The sequence below is a fragment of the Haliaeetus albicilla genome, chromosome 3 (assembly GCF_947461875.1).
Source record: "Haliaeetus albicilla chromosome 3, bHalAlb1.1, whole genome shotgun sequence".
Lineage (NCBI taxonomy): Eukaryota > Metazoa > Chordata > Aves > Accipitriformes > Accipitridae > Haliaeetus > Haliaeetus albicilla.
In genome coordinates this window covers 63,061,569-63,084,349 of record NC_091485.1, presented here as the reverse complement: position 1 = coordinate 63,084,349, position 22,781 = coordinate 63,061,569, and the positions used below count along the sequence as shown (strand labels likewise).

The following is a 22,781-nucleotide window of genomic DNA, read 5'->3' as shown; positions in this document are numbered from 1 at the left end:
GCATAACGCAAGTTGTTTCCTGAGAAATGAGCCATGTTTCCTATAGATTTATGTCCACATTTTTGCTGATAGGCCAGTTGCCTGCTGCCTCTCAGAATGGATCAGATCTGCTTTCCCCCTAAGTAGGGGCTCCAATATATTGCCCAGCCACTGATTTCCACAAAACTTCTAGGAACTTTACCTGCCAAATCTGCCTGAACTTGAACAGCAACTTCCAGTGTGGTAAGTGAGGGACAGGCAGAGAAAGATGGCAGGCAGCACAAGCATATACGTTTCAGCTCCTTAGGAAACAAGATGAAAAGCATCTACCACAACTACTAGGATAAACAAAACTGGTTGGAAAAATTAATAACTAGTACAAATGTTTCTGACCACAGATCAGTGTCAACTCCTGAATAACATTCAGTTGTTGTTGGTTTTTTTTTTTTGCATTGGGTTTTTGTTATGTAGCAGAGCTCTTAAGATACAAACTCCATGAATTCATGCACTGGATTAAATTCCTTGGCTATATCAGAGTCTCCTTTTCTTATTCCACAGAATGAAAAGGAGAAAGGAGAAGAAGCAGGCATGCGAGGTCACTGGGAAATTGCACAAAGTAAGGTATAAATTAAAACCAGCATAATTAAGCTGCTATTTAAACAGTTAAAAACTGTGTGAGCATTTACTTGATAGAACAGTGATTTTCTGGTTTACCTTAGAGGTGTGCAGGAACAGATTTACATTAAAGCCAAATGTAACAGTCTTGGATAAGACTGTACTCATAACGGTTTGCACCTACACATTAGTAGAAACTAGTCAGAGTGCCTCAGGTTTCCTGTGTGCACAGTGACTGTATTTCCACCTTTCAGTAACTGAAATAAAACATGAAAATACGATAGATGGCTGAGTCTTTGAACAAGCCACTGCACATGTGATAGAGGTAACTGCCTCACTACTTCAGTTGAAGTTTTCTCCAAGGCCAATTGCCTTGCTGGTACCACTCAGGCAAAGGACCTCCTGAAGGCAGAAGATGCCTGACTCAGTCACATGTGACAACAGTTGCTCTCTGCTGGGCTGAGTACTGAACCAAGCCAGCTCCATCCCACTGGCTCCTGCTTCTGGTTCCAACACGAATGTGGTACTACCTCCTTGTGTGTGTCCTTTCATGCAGGCTTATACCAAGCACAGAGGAACTCTGAAAGCAGATATACACAACTTAGGAGTACAAAGTAATTATTTGTTAGCTAATGCACACAGCAGACAGCTAGGACTAACACGCTACTAGGCCAAGTGTTAATATGCCCTGCAGCAAGAACTCAGCGTTTGGAAAGCTGGCCATCCTGGATGAGGCAGGGAAGAGGCATCCTGTGCTGCTCCTTGCAGAGGACTGACTCTCAGCGGTGCTGAGCCACTGTCTTCTGAGCCTCCGCTTTGGTTTTTTTCTTATGGTTAAACGATGTCAATAGACTTCCTCTTGAACCTCTGAGCTGCGGACTATTTTCCATTGCAGTAATTGTGCTTGCCTGTGGTTTTTACTCATCTCTGTCATGGCTTTAGCTCAAGCACTTCCTCACAGCTTCCTCAAGCAGACAGGCCCCGGGTCAGGCCACAGCGCGAAGCCCAGCTGGGCCCTGAGCCACGGAGAGACGAAGGGGCCTGTGCAATCCCTTTCCTAAGGGATCACAAGGAGACGAGAGCCAGCAGATACTTGCCATCCGTCAGACTGTCCCCACAGCTGTCCTGACAGGGTGGGTGATGCCAGTGGGTGCCCACCTGCAGCTGCCTCACCCTGTGTCTTCCCAGCCACAGCCAGGCCCCGTAATGGCGGCTCGGAGGGTCGGCCTCTCTCTCTCCACCCTTGCTCTCACACTCTGGTCTCAAGGAAACACCTAGAGGGTGCTGCCTCAGTCAGAGCTGGGCAGGGGCTCCCATACTGGGCCTCTTTTTGTTGTATTTTACAGATATATTTTATTTAGGTCATTTTGTGGATTTTTATGGCATTTTATTGGCACGTTGAGGTATTTTCTTGCAGCCCAGCCCGGCTCTAGTGCAGCAGGACAGAAATCGGGATCAGACCCGCTGTAGGAGCGGCACCCCTGCGAGCTGAGCGGGGCCGGGCCTCGCCGGGCGGGAACCGGCTGCGCCTGAGGAGAGCGATTCCCCTCAGCGTAAACCCGGACTGCTGCCGCCCGCCCCGCCGACCACGGCCGGCCGCAGAGCGAGCAACCATCGAATCCACCCGGCCGGCGCCCGCCTCACCGCCGGCCGCCCCGCCCCTCGGCGTGGGCGGGGACTGGTGCGGCGCGGCTTTTCGGAAGCGGCTCGAGCCGTCGGGCGCCATGCGGAGCCGGGCGGAGGTAGACGCTACGTTACGGACGGCGAAATTGAACCCGGCGGAACTGTTGCCGGTCGCGCACTGCCTCAGTTTCGGTCCGCAGGCCGGCGCCGGCGAGTGCTGCCTGCTGCAGCTGGAGCCGGGTCTCTGCGCCGAGCTGGAGGCGGGACGCAGGTACGGGCGGGCTTTTGGCGCCCCCTGGAGGGCGGGGGGGGGGTGTCGCCGCCCCCGGGCCGCGCTTCGCCTCAGCTTGCCGCGGACGCGGCCCCCTGAGGCGAAGCGCGGCCCGGGCGGCGGCGACACCCCCCCCCCCCCGCCAGCCCCGGGACGTCGATCGGAGGCAGGTTGAGGCACCGGGGCAGGCTGAGGGACCGGCGGTGGAAGGCTGGAGTTGTCCCACCCTCGCATCTCCGCCTCGCCGTGAGTGGGAGAGTCGGATGGGTCTCATCTTTAGCGTTCGTTAGCTGGCGTGGCTCTTAAACGGCGCTTTTCCCAGACTTTAATTCTTCTGAGAGGGTGAAGGCGTAACTGTCCCTTAAACCTGGCTCAGTTACATTGGAAATTAAAAGCTGCCACCGCCTAAAATAAGCTGGACAAAGCGAACATAACCAGCACTTTATGATGGGTAGTTACAACACGTTTAGATTGTTTCAGTGAAATAACTGTTGTGCGCATTAAAAAACAAAAGATGGGATAGGGGATGGTTCATGTGTTGTTACGGTGTGAGTCAGTAACAAGGCTCAGTTCCTGTTCCCTGCCTACTCAATCTGATCAGAGTAGCAACTTTATTGCTAAGGTTTCCCACTTCTGTAGGCTGTTGTATTGAGGACTGTTCTGGCATTTTTTTAACTTTTTACGTATGGAAAAATGGCTTCTCATGAGATTTCTAGCAGAAACTGAGGAGAGTTTCTTGCCGGGCATATAAAGATAGATGCCTAAAAATTTGTGTTTGGGAAAGGAGATTATGTCTGTAAAAGAATCCCTCTGGCCTCTTGAGTTTTTCTTACTGGAACTCCTGACATCAGGTGGACGTCAGGGTGCCTACAAGTTAGACAAGCGGAACAGCGAAGGACGTACAATATTAGCATAGGCATTTGGTGGGATGGTTATGTGACATCTAACTCTGGACCAAGAACAGATTCTAGATACGTTTTTGGTACTGTTCTAAAATTTCTTCCTTGGCTCCAATGCCAGGGACATAACATAATAAAAATGTTTAAAATGATACAATATTAGAATTCCCTCTAAAGAAAATAGTCCTCAGAGATGTATGTTATTAAGCCTGGTCACACTCAGTGCAACATTGGTAAGGTGTCATTGGTTGGAGGCCTGACTCCTGCTGAGGACTGCTTGTGGCACAGCTGAGCTCTGTTCATGCATGCAGGCTTTTAGAAGCAAGATGAGCAGTTTCATTAAATCGAACAAGAGCACTTAATTTAGTGTAGCCTGGGAGGAACTGAATGTTCCCTTGTTGTGGTCCTGCTTCAGTATTATCACATCCTCACTAAGAATCTCTATTTAATCAAGTATGTGAGCTGAAGAGGGGGTTTGCATTGATTCTTTGTACTGAAATGTTCTAGAAGATGTTCTTATTTCCTGTGTGGAATTACTTGCAAGAAAATGTATATGCTTTTGAGAGAGAATTATCTGAAGGGCACTGCACAACAGACACAATTTCTGTTTGCTTTCTTGTCTCACAATGGGCTAGTTTCAGTCCTTATTAAAAAACAACTGTAGTTGTAATCTAATTTCTAAGATTAGTGAACTAGTTCAGGCTTTAAGCATCATTTCATCAGTGTTTTAGGGGGGTCATCTGAATAGGCAGGTGAAGTGGTTTGACCGTGATCTGCAGAAAACCTTGAATGCTCGTCTTTCAGAGTGCAAAAACTCAAAAGAGGAGAGGAAAAAACCATAGTGTTAAGATATTTAGATTAATTGACAATTACGTCTTTATATTTTGGTTTACTGTGACTGCTGCTACCAAATAGAACTGCAGTTTGTAACTTCTTTACCAATGTATAAATGTGAAAAAATATCAGACAAGTTTAATAGGTGTTCATCCTGAAATAGAGGTAAAAATGCATCTTTATTTTGGTGCTATTTTTTTTCCAGCCTAGTAATCCGTGGTGAAAAGGATGAACAAGCAGTGTTGTGCAGCAAAGATAAAACTTATGACATGAAAATAGCAGATACCTCAAATATGCTGCTGTTTATTCCTGGTTGCAAAACTCCAGAACAGCTGAAAGCAGATCAAGCATCTTGTAATGTTATTCATTCACAGGTATGTCTTTCTGGGTTTTGTTTGTTTGCTTTAATTCTCTACATTCTTATTCTCTATAATTTCTTGTATTTTATCCAAGATGCACATGTGAAACCCAGCTGGTATTCAGTTGCCTAAACATAGGCTTCTAATGCCATTTTAGATGCCTTGTGGTATTGGTCTAGCTACGAGCTGCCACTGCAGAAGGACATGAGTCTCCTGTAGGTTCTTTGTATATTGAACAGCCCCAGGAGGATGTCTTTATAAATACGCTTTATACACAGGGGGCAGGCTATACCTTAGGGTGTCCAAAATGGCTCTGGGGCCCTTCTTTAGGCAACTGAACTTTATCCGTAATGTATGATAATTATTGTTTCTAAGAAGTTAAAATTTTGGTTTATTTTCAGTGGATAGTAATTACTTGCGGTAGGTATTAAAAGCTTTCAGAGAAAATCTGATTTCTTATAGCAGCTGTTTTTAAAATAAGCTTTTTTCAAATTGATTCTTAGGAGTGCTTTCCCCAAAAGGCAGATTATACCATGTCATGCCTGAATATTATTTTTTTAAATACAGAAATATATTCAAAGGTGGCCTCTCTTTCAACTACCATCTGGAAAGATTTGTTGGAGTGAATGATTATAGAGTTCTCAGTTTAAAGAATTCATTGTTCACTGCTCTTCTGAAGCATAGTTAATAGAATTCTACTAAAAATAGTTAGGCAAATATTATTACTAGGTCATTATTTGCTGTAATGGATATAATGACATCACTGAGGAGTAATCCTGCTTGTCCTGAGATGAACATAATAAATCAAAACAACATAATTTCTTTTGTGAGGTCAGCAGTTCAGCTAATAGAAAAAGTTAATTCAAACTAAAGTAGATTAATGAGAAAGTAATATTCTCCCATATTCTTTTTCTTGTTATGTTTAATGATCTCACTAGTTCTCTGAAGTCATGCATGCCAATATAATATAAATGTGATTTGCTTATGAATTATTTTTTGAGTTGTATTTCTAAGAGCTTTCTTAGTGTTTTCAAAAACTGTACCTAGTGTATTGGCACTGCAAATTATGAAACATAGCAAAAGATACTATGTTGACTTAGTATTTTGGGGCTTCACTGCTCTTCTGTAGTCTTGGTGCTGCTTTTTGTGCCACTTGCAAGGCTAATACTCACAGCCAAAGCATCTGATGTTTTATTCACCTCATGCAGACCAGCTCCAGTTACGAGCTTTGGATTATAAATTAGAATTATTTATTTTCTTTCCTGTGCAGCATTACCAAATTGCTCAGAAAAGAACTTGGCAGGAAAAAAAAATCTAACACTTAGGTAAATGCTATTTGACATGGAGGGAAAGAAAAGCTTAGAAGTTTATCAGGAAATTAGTATTTACCTGAATTTTGTGCCAAGCAAGCTATGGAATAGTTAGATTAAAAACTGAGAGCTTTCTTTGTCTTAGAATTTGGATAGGACTTCTACATATAGGTGGTTTGTTTATAGTTGGTTTAAATGGAACATTATTTTAAAGTTTTGGGGTGTTTTTAATGGATGACCTTTAAAAAAAAAAACAAGTAGCCTAGTAAAGCATTTAGGGTATTGGAAAGTACTATCTGGATGCTTTTTCGTGGAGGCTTTTTTACAAGGGGGCTAGTGGTTGGGTCAGGAGTCATGAACCAGGTGCCTGTTCTGCCTCTGCCATTCTGTACCCGCTTTTGTTGGTTTGGTAGATAGCAGAAACAATGCTGAAAGGCCTCCAATACGCTGTCCTCTTCAGAGAATCTTCTAGTAAACCCAGGCTGTACCCTGTGAAACACCTCAGGATTGCTCTGAAAGTAAAGTTTTATTAGATTAGTCCTGTTGAATCAATTACACCTGAGCTTCCTGTTGCATGCTTTTAATTTGTGTGTTGAATCAGAGTAAGGAACAGAGATGTCTTTTTAGTTGTGTGCAAATGTAGCTCTGTCTCATTAATGTCTGTTTATGATGATTCATTAAGGTGTAAAAAGACCATGAAGTAGATCCCAAGCATGGGAAGAAGTGAGGAAGATGGAAACCCCCTCATAATATAGGAGGGGTTTTATGGCAGTAATATAATTTAGTATTAAGAGGAAAAGAAATGTTGACAAGAATTGTGCAGGAATATATCCCATGGTGATATTCTATCATTTGCATGTGGAGGTGAGCTGTTCCCTTTGTCATATGCACTATGAACATATTTTTATCAACCAGTAGTGGATTTTTATTCTTCATTGCCTGTGGTGAACTTTTTTTATTGAAAATATTACAATGATTGTTTCATCTTTAAAGTAATTACCCTATTAATAAACTCTTGTTCTCAGTGACCAGGTTAACACATGTTGCTGATAATTTTGGTAAGCTGCTTTGAATCCAAATGCTATATTAAAATGTTTTAAGAGTCACTGCTTGTTCTTGTAGATTGCTGGCTTCTCTAATAATTATTGGGAATTAAGGAGATGTCGACCAAAACTGAAGAAACTGAGGAAGCTTTTAATGGAAGATCCATATGAAGGGCCAGATAGTCGGAAAGATCAGACTTTGACATTTTCAAAGGTAAATCAGCTACGTAAGCTACTTTCTTGTAATTGGTAATGGGCAAATTAAAGTGAAGATACATTCTTAACTAGAAAAATGCCTTTCCTCCCATGTTTCACAGTGCTGCTTTGAGTCGATTTTTTAAGCCTACTGTTCTAAACAAGTTGGTAATTATTAGCACTTCCACTGAGTAGCAGATAAGCATCTTTTTTTAGTAAAAAGAGGAAAAGGAGGGGCACCGAAAGAGACTGGGGATTTCACTTTTTATATGGGAAGTTTCTTGAAGACAGTCTTGAGAACCTTTTCTAAGTTTTGAGAGCTATATGTCTACTAAGGTATAATGCAGCCTTTCCTCCTTTGGGGCTGTCAAGTATGACATGTCATGTATGAGCAAAGTATGAGGTCAGAGGACACCCATGTGCAAGTCACTTGCCAATCAGTAATTTATGATGACAAGGAGAAACAGGGAGTTGCAGAGAATGACAAGGATGATATGAGACAGAGAATAAGACTGACACTACAAGAAGGGAAAGCACAGATAAAATCCTGTCCTCCTGCCCTTTTATGTTTCCAGGAAATCCAATTTAGGATCTAAAGAGTAATGGAGATATTTGGACTGTGCAGCATATGATCTCAGATAAAAGGCTGATAAAAATCTGGGGGTTTTGTTAGTTTGGTTGGTTTTCCTTTTGACTTTAAAAAACAGAAATGGTTGCTCCAAAGTATTTTACACTAAGGCTTGGCTGAAGCTGATACCAACAAATCATTTGTATGTGCTTGGATATTACTTTTCTCCCTTGGAGAGAAATGCTGCCTCTCTCTTTATGGGTGATTAACACACTAATTTCTGATCAGTTTCAGAATCTTTCCTCCAGCATTGCCTTTTTCCACCTACTCTGGTCTAGGCATAGAAGTACATGCAGCAAAGTAAGGGATGGCAAAGGGAAAAGGGCTTAAATTGTCCAGAAATTATAAGCATTGACAAATGCTAGCAATGCAAAAAATGTCACATGCAATAATATTTATTGACAATATTGAACGAATATTATAGAAATATGTCAATGTCTTGCCAAACATTAGTGCCTAGTTTGAGGACTGATCTTCTCTGTTTGTTTTGAAGGAGACTATATTTCCTATATTAGCTTACTGGAGAGCAACTAGATATATCTGATCTAAATGTATACAAATTTTATCTTGCCACTGGTGGAACTTTAAATGAATCTGAAAGCTCTCCATGGGAAAGCTGTCTTTCCTGTGGGAGTAATTCTCATTGGATTCTCAAACAATGCATGTGTAGTAAAGATTTCCACTGTGTTGTTTGCTTACACTTAATATTTATTGTGTGCTGGCAACTAATAAGCCACCTGTAAGCTGTTTGAAAACAAGTTACTCTCTTTTGGTGGTTTACTGTAAGCTTCTTACAGTTTTCAGTACTGTATCATATGCAGAGAACCACAGCAAAAGAGCCATAAGAAACTATAGCACTATAAGGAAGGCTGTTGCATAGTGATGTGAATTAACAAACTACAGGAAAACTTATAAATGGGCTAGTACACAGCTTGTTCAGGATGCACCAAATTAAAATCCTGGATTTTACAGTGAAATGACAAGGCATACTGAAATGATCGCATGCATCAGTGTTAAGGATAAAAAACATATTGAATAGATTATCTAGAAATTGCTGGTGTGGACATGGTGCAAGTCAACCCATTCCATTTTATGTTTGCAAGGGTGATGCAGCTGACAAAAGCATCAGAGCTGAGAGCAGTAATTTCTTAAAAAAAAAAAAAAAAAAAAAAAAAAGCTGTTGGAGTGCTAGCCAGGCCTCAGAGGGGGAAGAAATGCCAAGGACTCCTGTGCAAGGTGTTATCTGAATGGCAGTATCTAAGTCACAAACACACTTTCATATTGATCTGGGAATATTTTTGGTCTCAATTGCTAGCAGTGTTTTTTTTAAGTACTATATACTGTGGTCATCCCTTGCTGAAATACTGATGTGAGTTCAGTGCTGCTTGGCCTGATGATGTTTCAACATACTGTCTAATAGGAATGGCACAGCAGGAAGCGGAGACCTTTCTGTATTTATTAAATGCTTCTTTAACATGTGGATGTTCCAAACTTAGTGTTGGTTTGTTCCATTTGTGTTCCTGTAGTCTAACAGATCTCAAGTACTTAATCCAATTTTTTTCTTTTCTGATAGGAAATATTCTTACACTATAATCAACAAAACTTTAATATTTGAGTTGATTAAAAAGGCTGTAAGGCAATTAAAAAGGGCTGCAAGGTCAATAAAGGAATTAATGAAGCCCTGTTTCCTATGGGTTTGTCTGGCGTTCCTTCCCTTTACTTCGGTCCTCATGATACCTTCTGTTCCTCCTATGTCTCCTAAATCTTTACCAGAGTATCCACAGCACCCTTCCATCTCAGCAAGTAACTGTTCTGCAAGGAGCTGTATGTACTGTGGCTGGCTCTGTGCTACATGTCTGCTAATCAGTTAGCAGACACCAAAACACAACACTAACTGTTGAGGTCATGCTGGAGGAGACTTTCACTCAGTGGAGGTACTAAGTTGGAGTTCTGACTTCTATCCAAAAGTGATAAGTGATTTTTGTTTTGCCTTTTCTTTGAATCTTACAGATTAAAATATGTGGTTTAGGGAAGACAGAACACATTCACTTTTCATTCTTGCTGTGATGCTTTACTTACGATGCCTACTTACACTAGTTTGACATCCTGGGAATACAGGTATATTACTTATGCATGGCACAAAGACTTCCCTGTGGTTAGACTGGTTTTTATATTCAATAACCCTTTGAGAAAATGTTGTAAGTTACAGGAAAGGTTTCAGAGAATGTGGTAAACATTAACAAATTCAGAGTCTGGGGAAAAAACCATCAATCTTCTAAGTTTTTCTTTCATTATATCTTATTAAGGCATTTAGCATGCTTGCTGAAGCAAAGGAGGAGTAAGGATAACCTGTTTTATTTCCTTCTTTCCTTGTTGCAGTATACAACAGAAGATTTGTTAAGTCTGATTCAAGCAAGTGAAGAAGAAATACTGCACCAATTGCAGGTTATAGATGCCTGCAAAATCGAAGGTATTTGTCTCTAACTAATATTATTGCCTATAAGGAAATAACCCTGCTTTTATCCCCAAAGTATCTGTGTCTCCTTTTTCTAAGGCCCATTCCACATCCTCATCTTTCAAGGTGCAAGTTAATTGAAAGTACTAAGATCTGCTTCCATAGTTCCTCCGCTGCTATGAAGCTGATCAAAAGGATAAAACTGAGCAGGCATTGAGCAGTCTGGCTCTTCCCAGGGTAATTCCTTCTTTGCTGCTACAAACACTGGCATCAGAGTATCCTACCTATAGCATGAATATTTTTTGGCTGGTTGCCCTTTTCATGGATGAGTGGGTACTGCTTTCTGCAGTTCTAGAGGCAAAAATAGCTGATCCTTAAGTAACTCCAGGCCTTTCATAGTCTTTTGTTCCTCCCAGACAGGGTTTATCTTGGAAGTCTCCCTACTGTGTCAGGCAAGGCTGGAACAAGTGTGTCACCTTGGGACAGGTCCTACTCATCATATACTTGGCGAAGCCCAAACCCTCACCTGGGTGCGAGGTGATAGCAGTCCTAGAGTCATAGAATAACATAGGGCAGAACTGAGCTCTGGAGGTTGTTAGGTCCAAACCCCTGCTTTAGAACAGGGCCAACTTGGAGCTGGCTGCTCAGGGCCTTGGCTGGTTGAGTTCTGAGCATTTCCAAGGGTGGAGATTGCACAACCTCTGTCCAGGCTGTTCCAGTGTTTGACTATCTGCAAGGAGAAAAAAATTCTCCTGATACCCAGCTGGGATTTCCCTTTTTGCAACTTGTGCTTGTTGCCTCCTGTCCCATCACTGAGCACCACTGGGAAGACTGCTGATCCATCTACTCTATACCGTCCCATTAGATAGGTGGATCTCACAGATGACTTTCCTTGTTATTTACTGCTGCACAGCATCATTGTACCAGATCCGTGCTTTGTCACATCTGGATTTCTGTGAACTTGGCTGGACCTGAACTGCCACTTTGCAGGCCCAGTGCAATCAGTTCTGTTCATGCACCTCTGTGCCTGAATTAATTATTAGTTTTTCCAGGTCCGATTCATCTTGGGATGGGATTTGTAATGTCTTTGTATCTGTGTCACTTAATCTACATAAACAGTTATGAATAATTGAGATTATTTTATTTCTTTCTCCTTTACATTTGCTCTTACTATTCTGTTCTTTTTCTCTGTTTTAATCCTGAAAAGCACAGAATGCTGTCGCTGTACTTTGTGAAGGTGTGACTTAAATGTCCAGACTCCTGTAATGTATCTTCAGGGGAACAGAAATAAGGTGTCAATGTTTTCCTTCTAACGTTGTTTTGTGTTTTTTCATTTGGCAGGATTTTGGAGAATTCTAGAATTTGACTATGAGATGAAACTCTTGAATCATGTGACTCAGCTAATAGACTCAGAGTCCTGGTCTTTAAGTAAGGTTCCTTTACGTACCTGCCTTGAGGAACTTGGATCTTTAGAGCCCAGGTAAGCAATTACTTTTAGTACTTAAAATTGTCTACAATTATTATTAACTATTACTAATTACAAACATTATTAATTATTTATTAGAATTATAGTCTTGTAACTCTAGATTCTAGTTACTGTGGCTCTAAAATACACAAGGGCATTAGTAGTTTAGGCAGACAGGTTAGTAAACTGATTTTAGTGTATGTTGGTAATATTTCCATTGATTCGGTAGTAGAAATATTACTGCTGAATTGTAAATGGTGGAAGTAGCATGTACTTAAGCTGTAAATTGCTGGCCATCTTGAAATACTTGTTCTGAAGCTATAGCTAGCCAAAAATGTTCAATTTAGCTCTTGTGTAATGTCTGAGATGGTTGTATGTTTTCTGGTATAATACTGAATTCAGATTGTAAGAGTTGGTTGTACTGCCATTTGGAGTAATGAAATAATTTAAGATTGCCATTCAAACAAAGTCTTAAGTTTACAATATGTAGCATTTTCCATTTATTTGGCTTTTGGCTCAAAAAGAAATCTTGCTTTAGTGTTAGTGTCTGTACTTAGGTGGTAATCTTATGCCATAGTTTTAGAAAAATGCCTCCTGTTCAGTAAGGGATAAATAACTGCCAAATTTGTGAGTTGTGTTGCTTCTCATTGGAAAGAAGTGACATCACAAGAATCTCTTTTCCTTGTTCTCCTTACACCTTTTAGTCTTTACTAGTTATAACCAGAAAGTGGAAGAGACTTTCGGGGGTGACGTGCTGAATTAACTCCCATCTGTCCTTTTTGTCTCCTTTTGTCCTCTTTTAACTTAGTTCTAAGTTCTTATCAATTTGTTCATTTCAGCCATGAAGATGTCTCCCATCCTCCATTCTCCTTCATTTTTTTTTTCCTCTACCTGTTCCTTCATCTTCTTGGTAACTGTTTCTGTAATGTCCTAATGAACAGTTTTAAGACTTGATTTCTAATTTTTTTTCCTTTTTTTTTTTTTTTTCCCCCAGGGAGATGATAGAACATACTCTTTTAAGCTATGGAAGGAAATACATCGATGATGGTAAGTCTGGGAAAGCATACATATTTTAATTTTGCATAAAGGAAAGAGTTATTCATGAGTAAATGCAGATTTTGTGCAGGTGGCCCAAACAAATGCATTTGCTAATATGCCGGTAAAAGGAGGGAGCAAACAGTGAGCTAAAAATCAGTGAAATTCTTGGAGAAAGTTTCATAGGAAAAAGGACTATTAAACTGTACAAGATACTAGGGAAAAATCAGGAACTATCAGAGGTACCCAAAGTGACTTACTAGGTTTCTACAAGCCATAATTTTGTGACTAAAGACAGATCACTTGTAAAATTTAGATGGAATCTCTCTTTAGATATTCTGGGAGGTCTCACATACCACATGTTTAAGCAATTAATTGTGCTATTGTGAATAGTCAGTGGCATGTAGATCTCCCTGAATTCAGCTTGCCTGAAGTAGACATCTGTCTTTGGTCCCTTGAACTGCACCACAAGATCCATTGATTGTATTGATTAAATCTCCGTTGGCCATCTAACATATAGACATAGTATTTCAGTGCCTTAATCTGAATTCTTCTTCACAGTTGCTTTCATCTCACCTTTGGCTGAAGTAGGAGTTGCACTCAACCTTAAAGGACACAGGAAAGTAGTTGGAGTGACATAGATTGTTGTTTTGGTATATTTAGGCAGGTTACACAAAGAACAGGATTGAGTTGCAGGAAGTCCAGATGACTGAAAAAGTGGAAGGACGTGTTTATGCCTCACATTGCTCAGAGAATTTTAGTCAAGGTAGTGAGAATGAAAATAAATTCTCCTTATTCCCTTAATCATCTAATATTATAAGGATGATTACGGAAGTGAATGTTTTGGGTTAATTGTTGAACCACAGACAGCAAACGCTATATACAAGCTGTTCAGAAACAGGAATGAAAGCTGTAGGAAAAACAGTGTTACTGTGGAAAGGGGAAAAGGAGATATTGGGGGAAGGATATATATATATCAATTGATATGAATGAATATTGTGGCTTGGGCAGTGCTGCACACACACATAATTTTCTGCTTAATCTGCTCTTGCAAATGAGAAGTACCATCATTTATGCAAAGTAATACCAGGTCAGGTTACTCCCTGAGGAAAAGAAAAAACAGGATACTTGGTTTGTAGAAGACTGTAGAACAGAATGGAAATAAGAGGCTGTTCTCTGTTTTTTATCAAAAAGCAAGAACCTAATATACACTGGTTTTTGTTTCTCAGCAGGGGAGGTTTACTTTGAAATGCATGAAGATAAAATATGCAGAGCTATAGCACAAATGCTTTTGCAAAATGCAGTTAAATTCAATCTATCGGAGTTTCACGAAGTCTGGCAACAAAGCGTCCCTGAGGGAATGACAACAAGGCTTGATCAGCTTAAGGTAAAAACCATAAAGCAGTACAGATCCTTCCATGAGTAGGCTAACTGACTTGTGTCATACGTAGATTTTATCGATTACTGGAGATTGATTGTGTTATTTCTGTCACCTTTCGAGTTAAAGTACGTATGATGTCCTCTGTGAGCACCGGTAGTCTGGAATCCTGACAATTCAGGTTTCTCTAAGTCTGGCATGTTTCACTGTTTGAAGAAAAGTTGCAGCTGTACAGTTAATACTTGTAACTAGAACAGAAGCAGAAGTCGAGCAGGCTGTAGTGACAGGCAGTAGAGTAGCAAGCACTATGAAAATCGTTTTGCTCAAAGGATGTAGAGAGATGTTGGGACTTAATGGATTTCCCCTCCCTCCTTGTCATAAAGGAAGTGATAAATACTGCCTGTAATACAGCGCCTTTATGATACTTTTTCACTTTGCCTCTAGTAGTGTTGTTTTAGAAGGCTTCGGAGGTGCAAAGGGCAACTTGTATGGATTATTGCCAGAAAGAAGGAAGTTTAATTGTTTTGTCTTTACTTAACGTTTTCTCTCTGGTGCTGATGTACAGGGCTTGGCTCTTGTGGATAAAAGCTCAAGACCAGAGACCATCTTTCTGCTAAAAGTAGAAGACTTACCTGAAGACAATCAGGAAAGATTCAACAGCTTATTCAGCATACGGGAAAAGTGGACAGAAGAGGATATTACCCCTTATATACAGTAAGGATATATTTCTTTTTATTAAGATACAATTAGTGTTATATTCTCCCCATTTTGCAGAGCTGACTTCTTAGCAGCTATGATTGCCTCAAATATTATACTTTCCATTTTAAATGAATACAAACTCTATATGAATAGAACTGGGAACTGTAGCTACATTTGTTGGATTTAAACTTGTGTAAAAAGCTGCTCCTACTAAAGTTAAGTGGGCGATAACTCTGTCTTATTTGATCGAGGCAGACTTAAAGGATGAACTTCCTGACATTTATTATCAGCCTCCATATTTATAACACAAGAACTATAGAGCCATAGTGCTTCCTATACCGTGTCCTTTGTTCTTTTGGTGGTTAACCCTTACACTACAGTGCTATGTGGAAGGCCCAGCCATGATACATGTGAGCAGATACAGATGGTAACCCAGAAGTAACTGTATCAAACCTTTATGGGTGGCTCTAAATTTACCATAATATAATTAAGTAGTTCAAAGCTAACTGTTTTGCTGGATTGAAAACCCATTTGAGAGGAGTAATAATAAAAACCAACCAGTCCTGCTAAAAACCAAAATCCTTGTTTCTGAAGTAAATAATATAGTTTTGCCTGTTGCTGAAATGTCAAGCCAAATTCTAAACTTTAGGTAATTTAAAGCATTATGTGACAGTTAACGGTAGTAGTTTGTTGGGGTTTATTTTTCCTTCCAATACCCTAATCCAGTTTATTGCTATATTTACAACTATTTCATGGATTCATTTTGTATGAGAATCTCTCTAATGCCAATGTCATCTGCTTTATTTCCTCTATAGAGATTTATGTGCAGAGAAGCAGACAGTTGGTGCTCTTCTGACAAAATACGCTCGGTCCTCAATGCAGAATGGTGTTAAAGTTTATAATTCTAGAAGACCCATCTCATAACAAGTATTGTTTTAAGAACTGGAGTACTGAATGGAGTAACAGTGAATGTTGCTTGTTGCTGCCTTCTGGGGAAAGGAGTTGTCAACTGGTATTATACAATGTTCTTGAGATTAAGCAGCTAAGCTTCTTGAACGAGTTCTGTTTTCTGCTCAGCTAAGTAGAATGTGAGGGTGCTTGCCTCTTCTAAGAAACTATAGTGTCATCAACTGATGCCCACCTTCCTTTGCCCACCTTATTTTTCCTCTGTGTCTGTAGTTATGCCAGGAGTCAAGCTACTTCTTGAATATACTTTACCTGTCTATCCGTAAACTGAAGTCTGAAATTAAAAATTAAAACCTCCTTGATATTAATTGAATCACTTGAATTGATTTCAACAGCAAAATGGAATGCTTAGTCTTTTGCCCATTAGTGAGCATTCTTTAAGATTTCATGGCAGTGTTGACATTTTGAATACTGCAGACTTTGACAAGCTCATGAACAGATTATTCCTGACGGAGACTACACTAGTCTTAATTTTGGAAGGTGGTTCTTTTTGTAGTCATGTCTGTGAGTAATACTGGCACGAGCTCTTGACACTTTAACACTTGGCAGAGTTGCCTTTTTAAATATTACAAAAAAACCAAATTGCAGTCAAGTGTGAAGATATGAGAGAATAGTTGGACATTGCGTTATGACCTTCCTATGAACTGCCATTAGAATGTAGCTGATGTAGAATTAATGTTTTACAGAAGACTACCTTTGCTTTTTAAAGAAAGCTTATAAAATTTGTAATACGATTTTTTTTTTTAAACTTTGTTATGGCAAATAACTGGACATAGAAATTGTGTCTTGAAAACTTAAGGTGGAATATTACTCTGTGTAGAGCAATGAAACAGGATTTTTCTATGATATTGTCATAAAGTGGAGTGCCTGAAATTGAAATTTTGTAATCATTAAAAAGGATTGTTTGCATGTCAGTGAACCGGAGTTTAATATTAGGCATTTTTCAGATATTTTTTTTTTTAAACTTAACAATTGTAGAGTTTTTATACAAAAAGCATTTGCTGCATCAGACTCAGATGTAAGGTATGAAAAACCTTGGAACTGCTAGCATGCCAAATGTAGGGTTAGCAGGGAGAGGAAAGAAACTATAAATCAAATGTAACTCTTCAGGTGGATGTGTGTATCCTTGGAATTCTGTTACAGATAAAAAGCTGAATAAAACCTACTTCCTGAACTCTGCTTATTCTTGCGCACTGATGCAAGATCAGTTCCCAGTGCTCCCCATGTCTGCATTGTACAAGTGTGGTGTGTGACCCAGTTGTGTGGAGACTCAGCTGGGTTCTAAGGGTGGCGCTCTGCCAGGAAGAATTGCCTTGTTCACTGTCTGGTTTCAACAGCTGTGGTCCTTTTGATAGCACCAGAAGGTTCCCTCTCGGAGAGATCAATGGTAATGTGAATGTGAAAGCCTTGGAAATAACTTCGATTGCATCACAGAAGGTGCCTTGGCCAACATACACAAAGACAGTTAATAGTCTTGTAGTCTGCGATACAAGAGTGTATATTTACATGGGGTTTTGTTTGTGAAACAAGCAAGAATTTAAGTATTATGTGAATAGAGCTGTATCATAATACTGAGGTAATGAGTCAGGTTTATCTAAATTATTTTTGTGTGTGTAATCACTCTGCGTGTTCACGGTGCTTCTTGTTCTGTCAGACATTGGAAACGAGCCGCTGCTTTCTAAATTTCAAGAACTGCTGATGCTGAAAGGGCTAGCTCCATTACCTTCTCTCATGCCAGCATTTATTTTAATATAAATAGGTGGATCAAAACTCGCTTATAAAAGAACAAATCTCAGTGGTGAAGAAACTTCAGATTGTGTCCTCCTGACGCTGTAACTGAAGCCGCTGCGCAGCACACGCGGGGTGGGAGGGAAGAGGCCATCGGACCCAGTCTCACGGTGTGGCTCTGTGCCATGTTTTCCAGCAGCGTCGTTGCCGTCTTAAATCCTTTTTCGGCTCAAAAGTGAAGACTGAAGTGTTTCAGTGCGCTCCCGTGAGCCAGGCCCCCGGGTGCGTTCAGGTGACCTTAGTTTGGCCCCTCCAGCGGGGGTCAGCGCTCCTCAGTCGCTGGAGCGCTACGAGTCCCAGTGCAGGCAGCGGGAGACCCCACGGGAGCCTCCTTTCCCCCCTTCCCCCCGCTCCCCCGCTAGGTTTAGCAGCCGCTCCCGTGCCGCAGCCGCCCCCGGCCCCACGGGGACGGGGCTCCTCCCCCCGCGGGGCGGGCACCGGCCGCGCCCCCGCCCTGGGCAGCGCGTGCGCATGCGCCAACGGCGGCCTCCCTGCCCCGCGCGCCTGCCTGAGCCCGCAGGGCGCATGCGCGCGAGGACATGCGCGCACCCCCATAAACGTCGGTTGGATTATTTTGGTTTTGTTTTTTTTTTTTTTGTTTTGGCCTATGGCTTCCTCTGACATCGGCACACCGCCCTTCTGAAAAACAAGATTCCAACGGACTTTCCAACCTTCAAGGAAGCAAGCGCCGCTAAACGGGCTGTGACCTTTCAACCGCCAGGGGTCAAAGGTTACTGACAAAATGGCGGCCGCTGCTGAGGGGGAGAGCGTTGGCGGGGCCCGGCGGGCGTGCTGCTGAGGGGGAGCGTCGCGCGGCCCGGCGAGCCCGCGCCCTGCCGGTGGGCCGCCCCCGCCCTCCATGCCGGCCGGCCCCAGCCGACCGCCCCGGACGAGAACGACCCGCGGGAGGCGCCAGCCCAGCCGCCGCCCGGAGCGACGCCCGCGTCCGCAGCGACGATAAGGCCGGGCCGCGGGGGCTCTGCGGCGCCGCCTGCGCTCCCCGCCCCCGGGCCTCTCGCCCCCTCCCGGCAGCGCCTCTCCCCCCTGTCAGCGGAGGGTGCTGCTCCCGCCGGCTGTCCCGGGAGAGGGGACCCCTCGGCCGTGCCTGCCCAGCCGCCGCGGCCGCGGCCTTCCTGATTCAGTAGCTCCCACCTCCGCTGCCCCTTGAGCCGGTTGATTTACGTGGCTTCCGCGGAGAGGAAGCACGCAGCGCCTCTGAACTGGTATCGTACCCCCAGTGGAGAGAGGGGTTGTGCGCTGCACTCGTGAAGGGGTTATGTGGAAAGACTGAATGTTGTTTGCGCTGTAACTATGGTGCTCGTTCGAGCTGAAGATGCCTGACTGTGGGGAGTCACAGATCAGCTGGGGAGATGAGTGATCAAATACGGCCTGACGTGGGGAAAAATCGAAGGACCCATCGAGCGAGGATGATGTTGATGCCAGTCTGACGGCCAGCAGTGTGTCTTTAGTGCTGCTATTCAGGATGAATAGGAAGAAAGGAGACAAAGGATTTGAGAGCCCAAGACCCTATAAATTATAAGTATCCGTTTTTTTTAAAGTAGCTATACTTGAGACCACTGCACATTTGAAACAGGCCACAGGCTGATCAGTAATTATTTACCTGAGAAGGTTGGAACTACTGCTTATGCTGTAGCTTGCGTTCAGAAAACATGTGTTGTAGGTGTATGTTTTATTGTGTAAATGGACTCACTCATGGACAGTGAGTCTGTCAACCATGCAATCTCATAAAGATATTTACGTTGTGCTCTTCAAACCTTGGAGATCTCTCCACGCAATATCGGCACTACAGACCATGCTATCATGTTTCATTCTTACTGCTGTGTCAACCCCTTTTTGACTTAGGGCTTTTTTTATATATTGAAAAAATGCTTGCATTTGCGGCAGGCAGCTTTGTTAACCAAATTGTCATTTTTACACGTTGATTATTTTGGTTGTAACCAAGCTGTAAAGCGGTTGTGGATTTCAGTGGATCTTTATGTATTTCTGTTCTACCTCCTTGATTTCTTCACAAATCTGTAACACAAATGTATTTCTAAATAGAATCACTCTTGTTATCATACACATTTTAATGTGTAGGTAATGTTTGAATCCATCATTGGATACTAGATGTTACCATTCTCTTGTAGGAATTTTTATTGAACATGCTCAAATGAAGCAAAGTCACTTTTTAATGCACAGCGTACATGAGTATGTGCATATAATGTGTGATGTGGCATAAAAGTTGAATTATTACAAGGTTGTATCTTGAGTCATGAATAGCGCTACTGTGAAGTGTGGTGAAGATGCCACCAACTACAGAAAAAATAGAGAAATAACTTGTAGATTTTTAAAGAAATTGGAATTACTATTTTATCTTCCATTTTTTAAATCAGAGTTTTATTTACCAGGAGTTCTAATATGTCACTGAAAACTTACGCAAATGCATTTGACTTGTTTAAAACACCTATCTTGATTAATATATATTGTTTAAAGTAATGAATTCTTATGACATACTAATTGTAAAAGCACATACTATATTTTTTTTCATGTGTAGTACCTGCTTATGTAAATTATGTGTGAGAGTCAACTCACCAGGTAGATTTTCCACAGGTCTCTGATTGCAAATACTATGGCTGCGTGCCAATTCTAATACTGCACATCACTAAAGTGTTAGAACTTGATTCTATGCCATTAGTAATACTATATTTTTACATATTGTTACGTGATGTTCGAAAGCGATGTTGTTGTCTTCCTGTATTACTAATAATATTCATACTAGTATGATACTATATTTGATTTTATTGGAACTTTTCTGACCTTGTGTGCAGCTTCTATTCATTATTTGTTTTGGACCATGTCAGAGATTAGACAATCATGAATTCTTATATAAGTATATGCTATATGCAGTATTTATCTATATGTACATACATCCTGTGTGAGCTCTCTATTTTTTTAAAACTGGGTTAGAATATTTTAAATGCTGGCATTTGTGCAAAACCTTACTTATTTTAATTTTTTTTTTTTTCCCCAGCACAACTCACCAGGTAGTTTGTATCAACAACATAAATTTTCAGAGAAAGTCTGTTGTAGTAAGTATTTTTTAATAAAACGTGAAAGTAGAGGTTAGAAGTCTGGGTTTTCTTCATGCTTTAAGAGGAAACAACTGCACACACAAGCTGATTATGTTGTTCAGATTCTTTATATTTTATGCTTCCTAATCTGATGCCTCTCATAAATCTGTCATTTCTTGAGATGCATCAAAATACCTTCTAACTGTGAACACTTTAATCTCTGTAAGGAAAAGCTTTCTAAAAGAAGGTCGCTGCATTGTAAATAATATTACAAAGCAATTTGCAATTCAAAATTTATGTTCAACATGGTGTTAGCTGGTGTTAGGGATAGCGTTATAGAGTTTTCTAGCTTATATGTGAGTTCATGGGGGCTTTGAGGAGACTTTCATGATTTCAGGCCTGAAATCATGGAGGTTTTTTGTGAATTTAAATATCTGCCTAAATGGATTCTGCTTAGTTTTTAAAAATCGTTGTCTTAAGCACAGATACCAGAACCTAAAACTTCTGCTTAGTTTTTAAAAATCGTTGTCTTAAGCACAGATACCAGAACCTAAAACACAGTGATGCTACTAACAAGCATGATTGTCAGTCATGTTGAAGTGTTTTGTTTTACTTCACAGCTGGGAAAGCACCTGTTAAATGGTATGCATGAAAATGTATTCTAGACCTCTAAAAAGGCAAACCAGTTTCTTTTTTAAATAAGAAATTAACTTTTTTCTACCTATGATTTTTCTTTGAAATGCATTAATATTTTTTTTATATATCTCTACTTTGTCAGTTGGTAAATATTTTATAGAAGGTTTTGATTTGTGTTTTCATAGGGTTATGTGGAACTGACAATATTTCCCACAGTTGCAAACCTGAATAGAATCAAACTGAACAGTAAACAGTGCCGGATTTACAGAGTAAGAGTCAACGATTTAGAAGCAGCTTTCATCTATAACGATCCAACGCTGGAGGTTTGTCACCATGAGTCAAAGCAGTAAGTGATATGTTTAAAACTCTGTAGATGTAGCGTCTTCTGTTGCTTTTAAGCATGACCTATTTTCTTGCTGTACTGGCAAGTTTTACTTGGTGATTTCCTAACGGTAACTTTTGGTATGGTGACTTAATTTTGGGGAATTATTTTGGCAATAATTTTGACTCTTACGCTATTCTTCTTTAGGATTTCTTTTACTAACATTTTGTTGTATTGTTTTGTAAAAGTATCAGAAACTTTTTTAAAAGTACTTTATGGGGAAAAAAGTGGTGGATGCTAGTAGTATTCTCGGTGCTTTAGGAAACTGTGCTTCTCATGCATTTTTCCTTGGTAAGAAAATATCTTTGGCTAAAATGTTTTATCATTGATGGACTTCAGGTTTATCTATGCCCAACTTTTACTTTCATTTATTTAAAGAAAATGTGGTTACATTATTGTGGCAATAGCATTTTGTTTATATTCTTGTAGAGAACATTTTACACTGGTGCAGCTACATTCATATGAGAGTACCACGTGAGAGGATTGCCCTTAGTTTTGGGTTTTGTGGGTTTTTTTGTTGTTTCTGTTTTGTTTGTTTTTTACTCCAGCACAGTTGGTTAAATCAGTTTGGTTGCATCAGTATAATACTATGTAGACCAAAACTATTATGTTCCAATAATTTGTCCTGCAAAAATTGTCCGATGTTTATGATGTGTAATGTCAGATGGGTGATCATTTTTGTTTCTTCCTACTTTTAAGCCTAAGAATATTCACATGGTATCAAAGTTCTTGAGAATATTTCCCATTTTCCTAAGAAGATTTTGTAAGAATTGTTTCTGATTTTATTAAATGTCTAGATAGCCTTATATATAATTAGCTTATTACTTTGAAACAATTAATAGGAATAAGGCAAATCACGTGACTGTGTCAGGTTAACTATTGGACTATGAAATTAAGGTGCTTATTACTGTCCTTCAGCTATTTGTTGTATCCCCTTGGACAGTGATTGCTCTGAGAGATTTGCTAGCTGAAAAGATGGAAAGGGCTCAGTAAGCAGCTTCAGAGATGATATCACCGTGGTTAACTCATACAGCTGATGAAGACAGATAGGAACTGGGTAGACTGAAGCAAACTGCAGAGTGTTCATACAGTCCTGCTGGTTAGACTTGTGAGAATGGTGGCATTCTCAAATGATGTAGCTAGGTCTGTA

At 40.7% G+C, this 22,781-nt stretch overlaps 2 protein-coding genes across 5 annotated transcripts in view; both read left to right on the top strand.

Annotated features, from left to right (window-relative positions):
• Positions 1-2,200: 2,200 nt before the first annotated feature.
• DSCC1 (DNA replication and sister chromatid cohesion 1) lies at positions 2,201-16,928 on the top strand. Of its 4 annotated transcripts, none has more exons than XM_069779958.1 (9): positions 2,201-2,488; positions 4,427-4,595; positions 7,013-7,147; positions 10,136-10,226; positions 11,553-11,691; positions 12,671-12,723; positions 13,944-14,098; positions 14,655-14,803; positions 15,604-16,928. In XM_069779958.1, the coding sequence occupies exons 1-9, from the start codon at positions 2,319-2,321 to the stop codon at positions 15,710-15,712; spliced, it is 1,170 nt and encodes a 389-aa protein (XP_069636059.1). In that variant the 5' UTR covers positions 2,201-2,318; the 3' UTR covers positions 15,713-16,928. The 4 variants fall into 4 exon arrangements, with proteins under 4 accessions (XP_069636059.1, XP_069636058.1, XP_069636061.1 ...); XM_069779957.1 differs by having other exon boundaries at positions 2,251-2,488; positions 13,941-14,098; XM_069779960.1 differs by lacking the exon at positions 2,201-2,488 and adding an exon at positions 2,624-2,734 and having other exon boundaries at positions 13,941-14,098.
• Positions 16,929-18,147: 1,219 nt separating this feature from the next.
• Positions 18,148-22,781, top strand: part of TAF2 (TATA-box binding protein associated factor 2) — a 64,116-nt gene continuing 59,482 nt past the window's right edge. Inside the window, exons 1-3 of the mRNA XM_069778631.1 lie at positions 18,148-19,078; positions 20,577-20,631; positions 21,435-21,595. Coding sequence (XP_069634732.1) covers positions 19,026-19,078; positions 20,577-20,631; positions 21,435-21,595 — 269 coding nt within the window. The 5' untranslated portion in view covers positions 18,148-19,025. The remainder of the gene's footprint in view (positions 19,079-20,576; positions 20,632-21,434; positions 21,596-22,781) is intronic.

What these genes read in the sequence shown, in the direction of transcription:
- DSCC1 (XM_069779957.1), top strand. Translation starts at nt 2,319, where the DNA reads ATGCGGAGCCGGGCGGAGGTAGACGCTACGTTACGGACGGCGAAATTG. An exon ending in AGACTTTGACATTTTCAAAG is followed by an intron (nt 7,148 to 10,135) that starts GTAAATCAGCTA and finishes TCCTTGTTGCAG; the next exon opens with TATACAACAGAAGATTTGTT. An exon ending in GATATTACCCCTTATATACA is followed by an intron (nt 14,804 to 15,603) that starts GTAAGGATATAT and finishes TTTCCTCTATAG; the next exon opens with AGATTTATGTGCAGAGAAGC.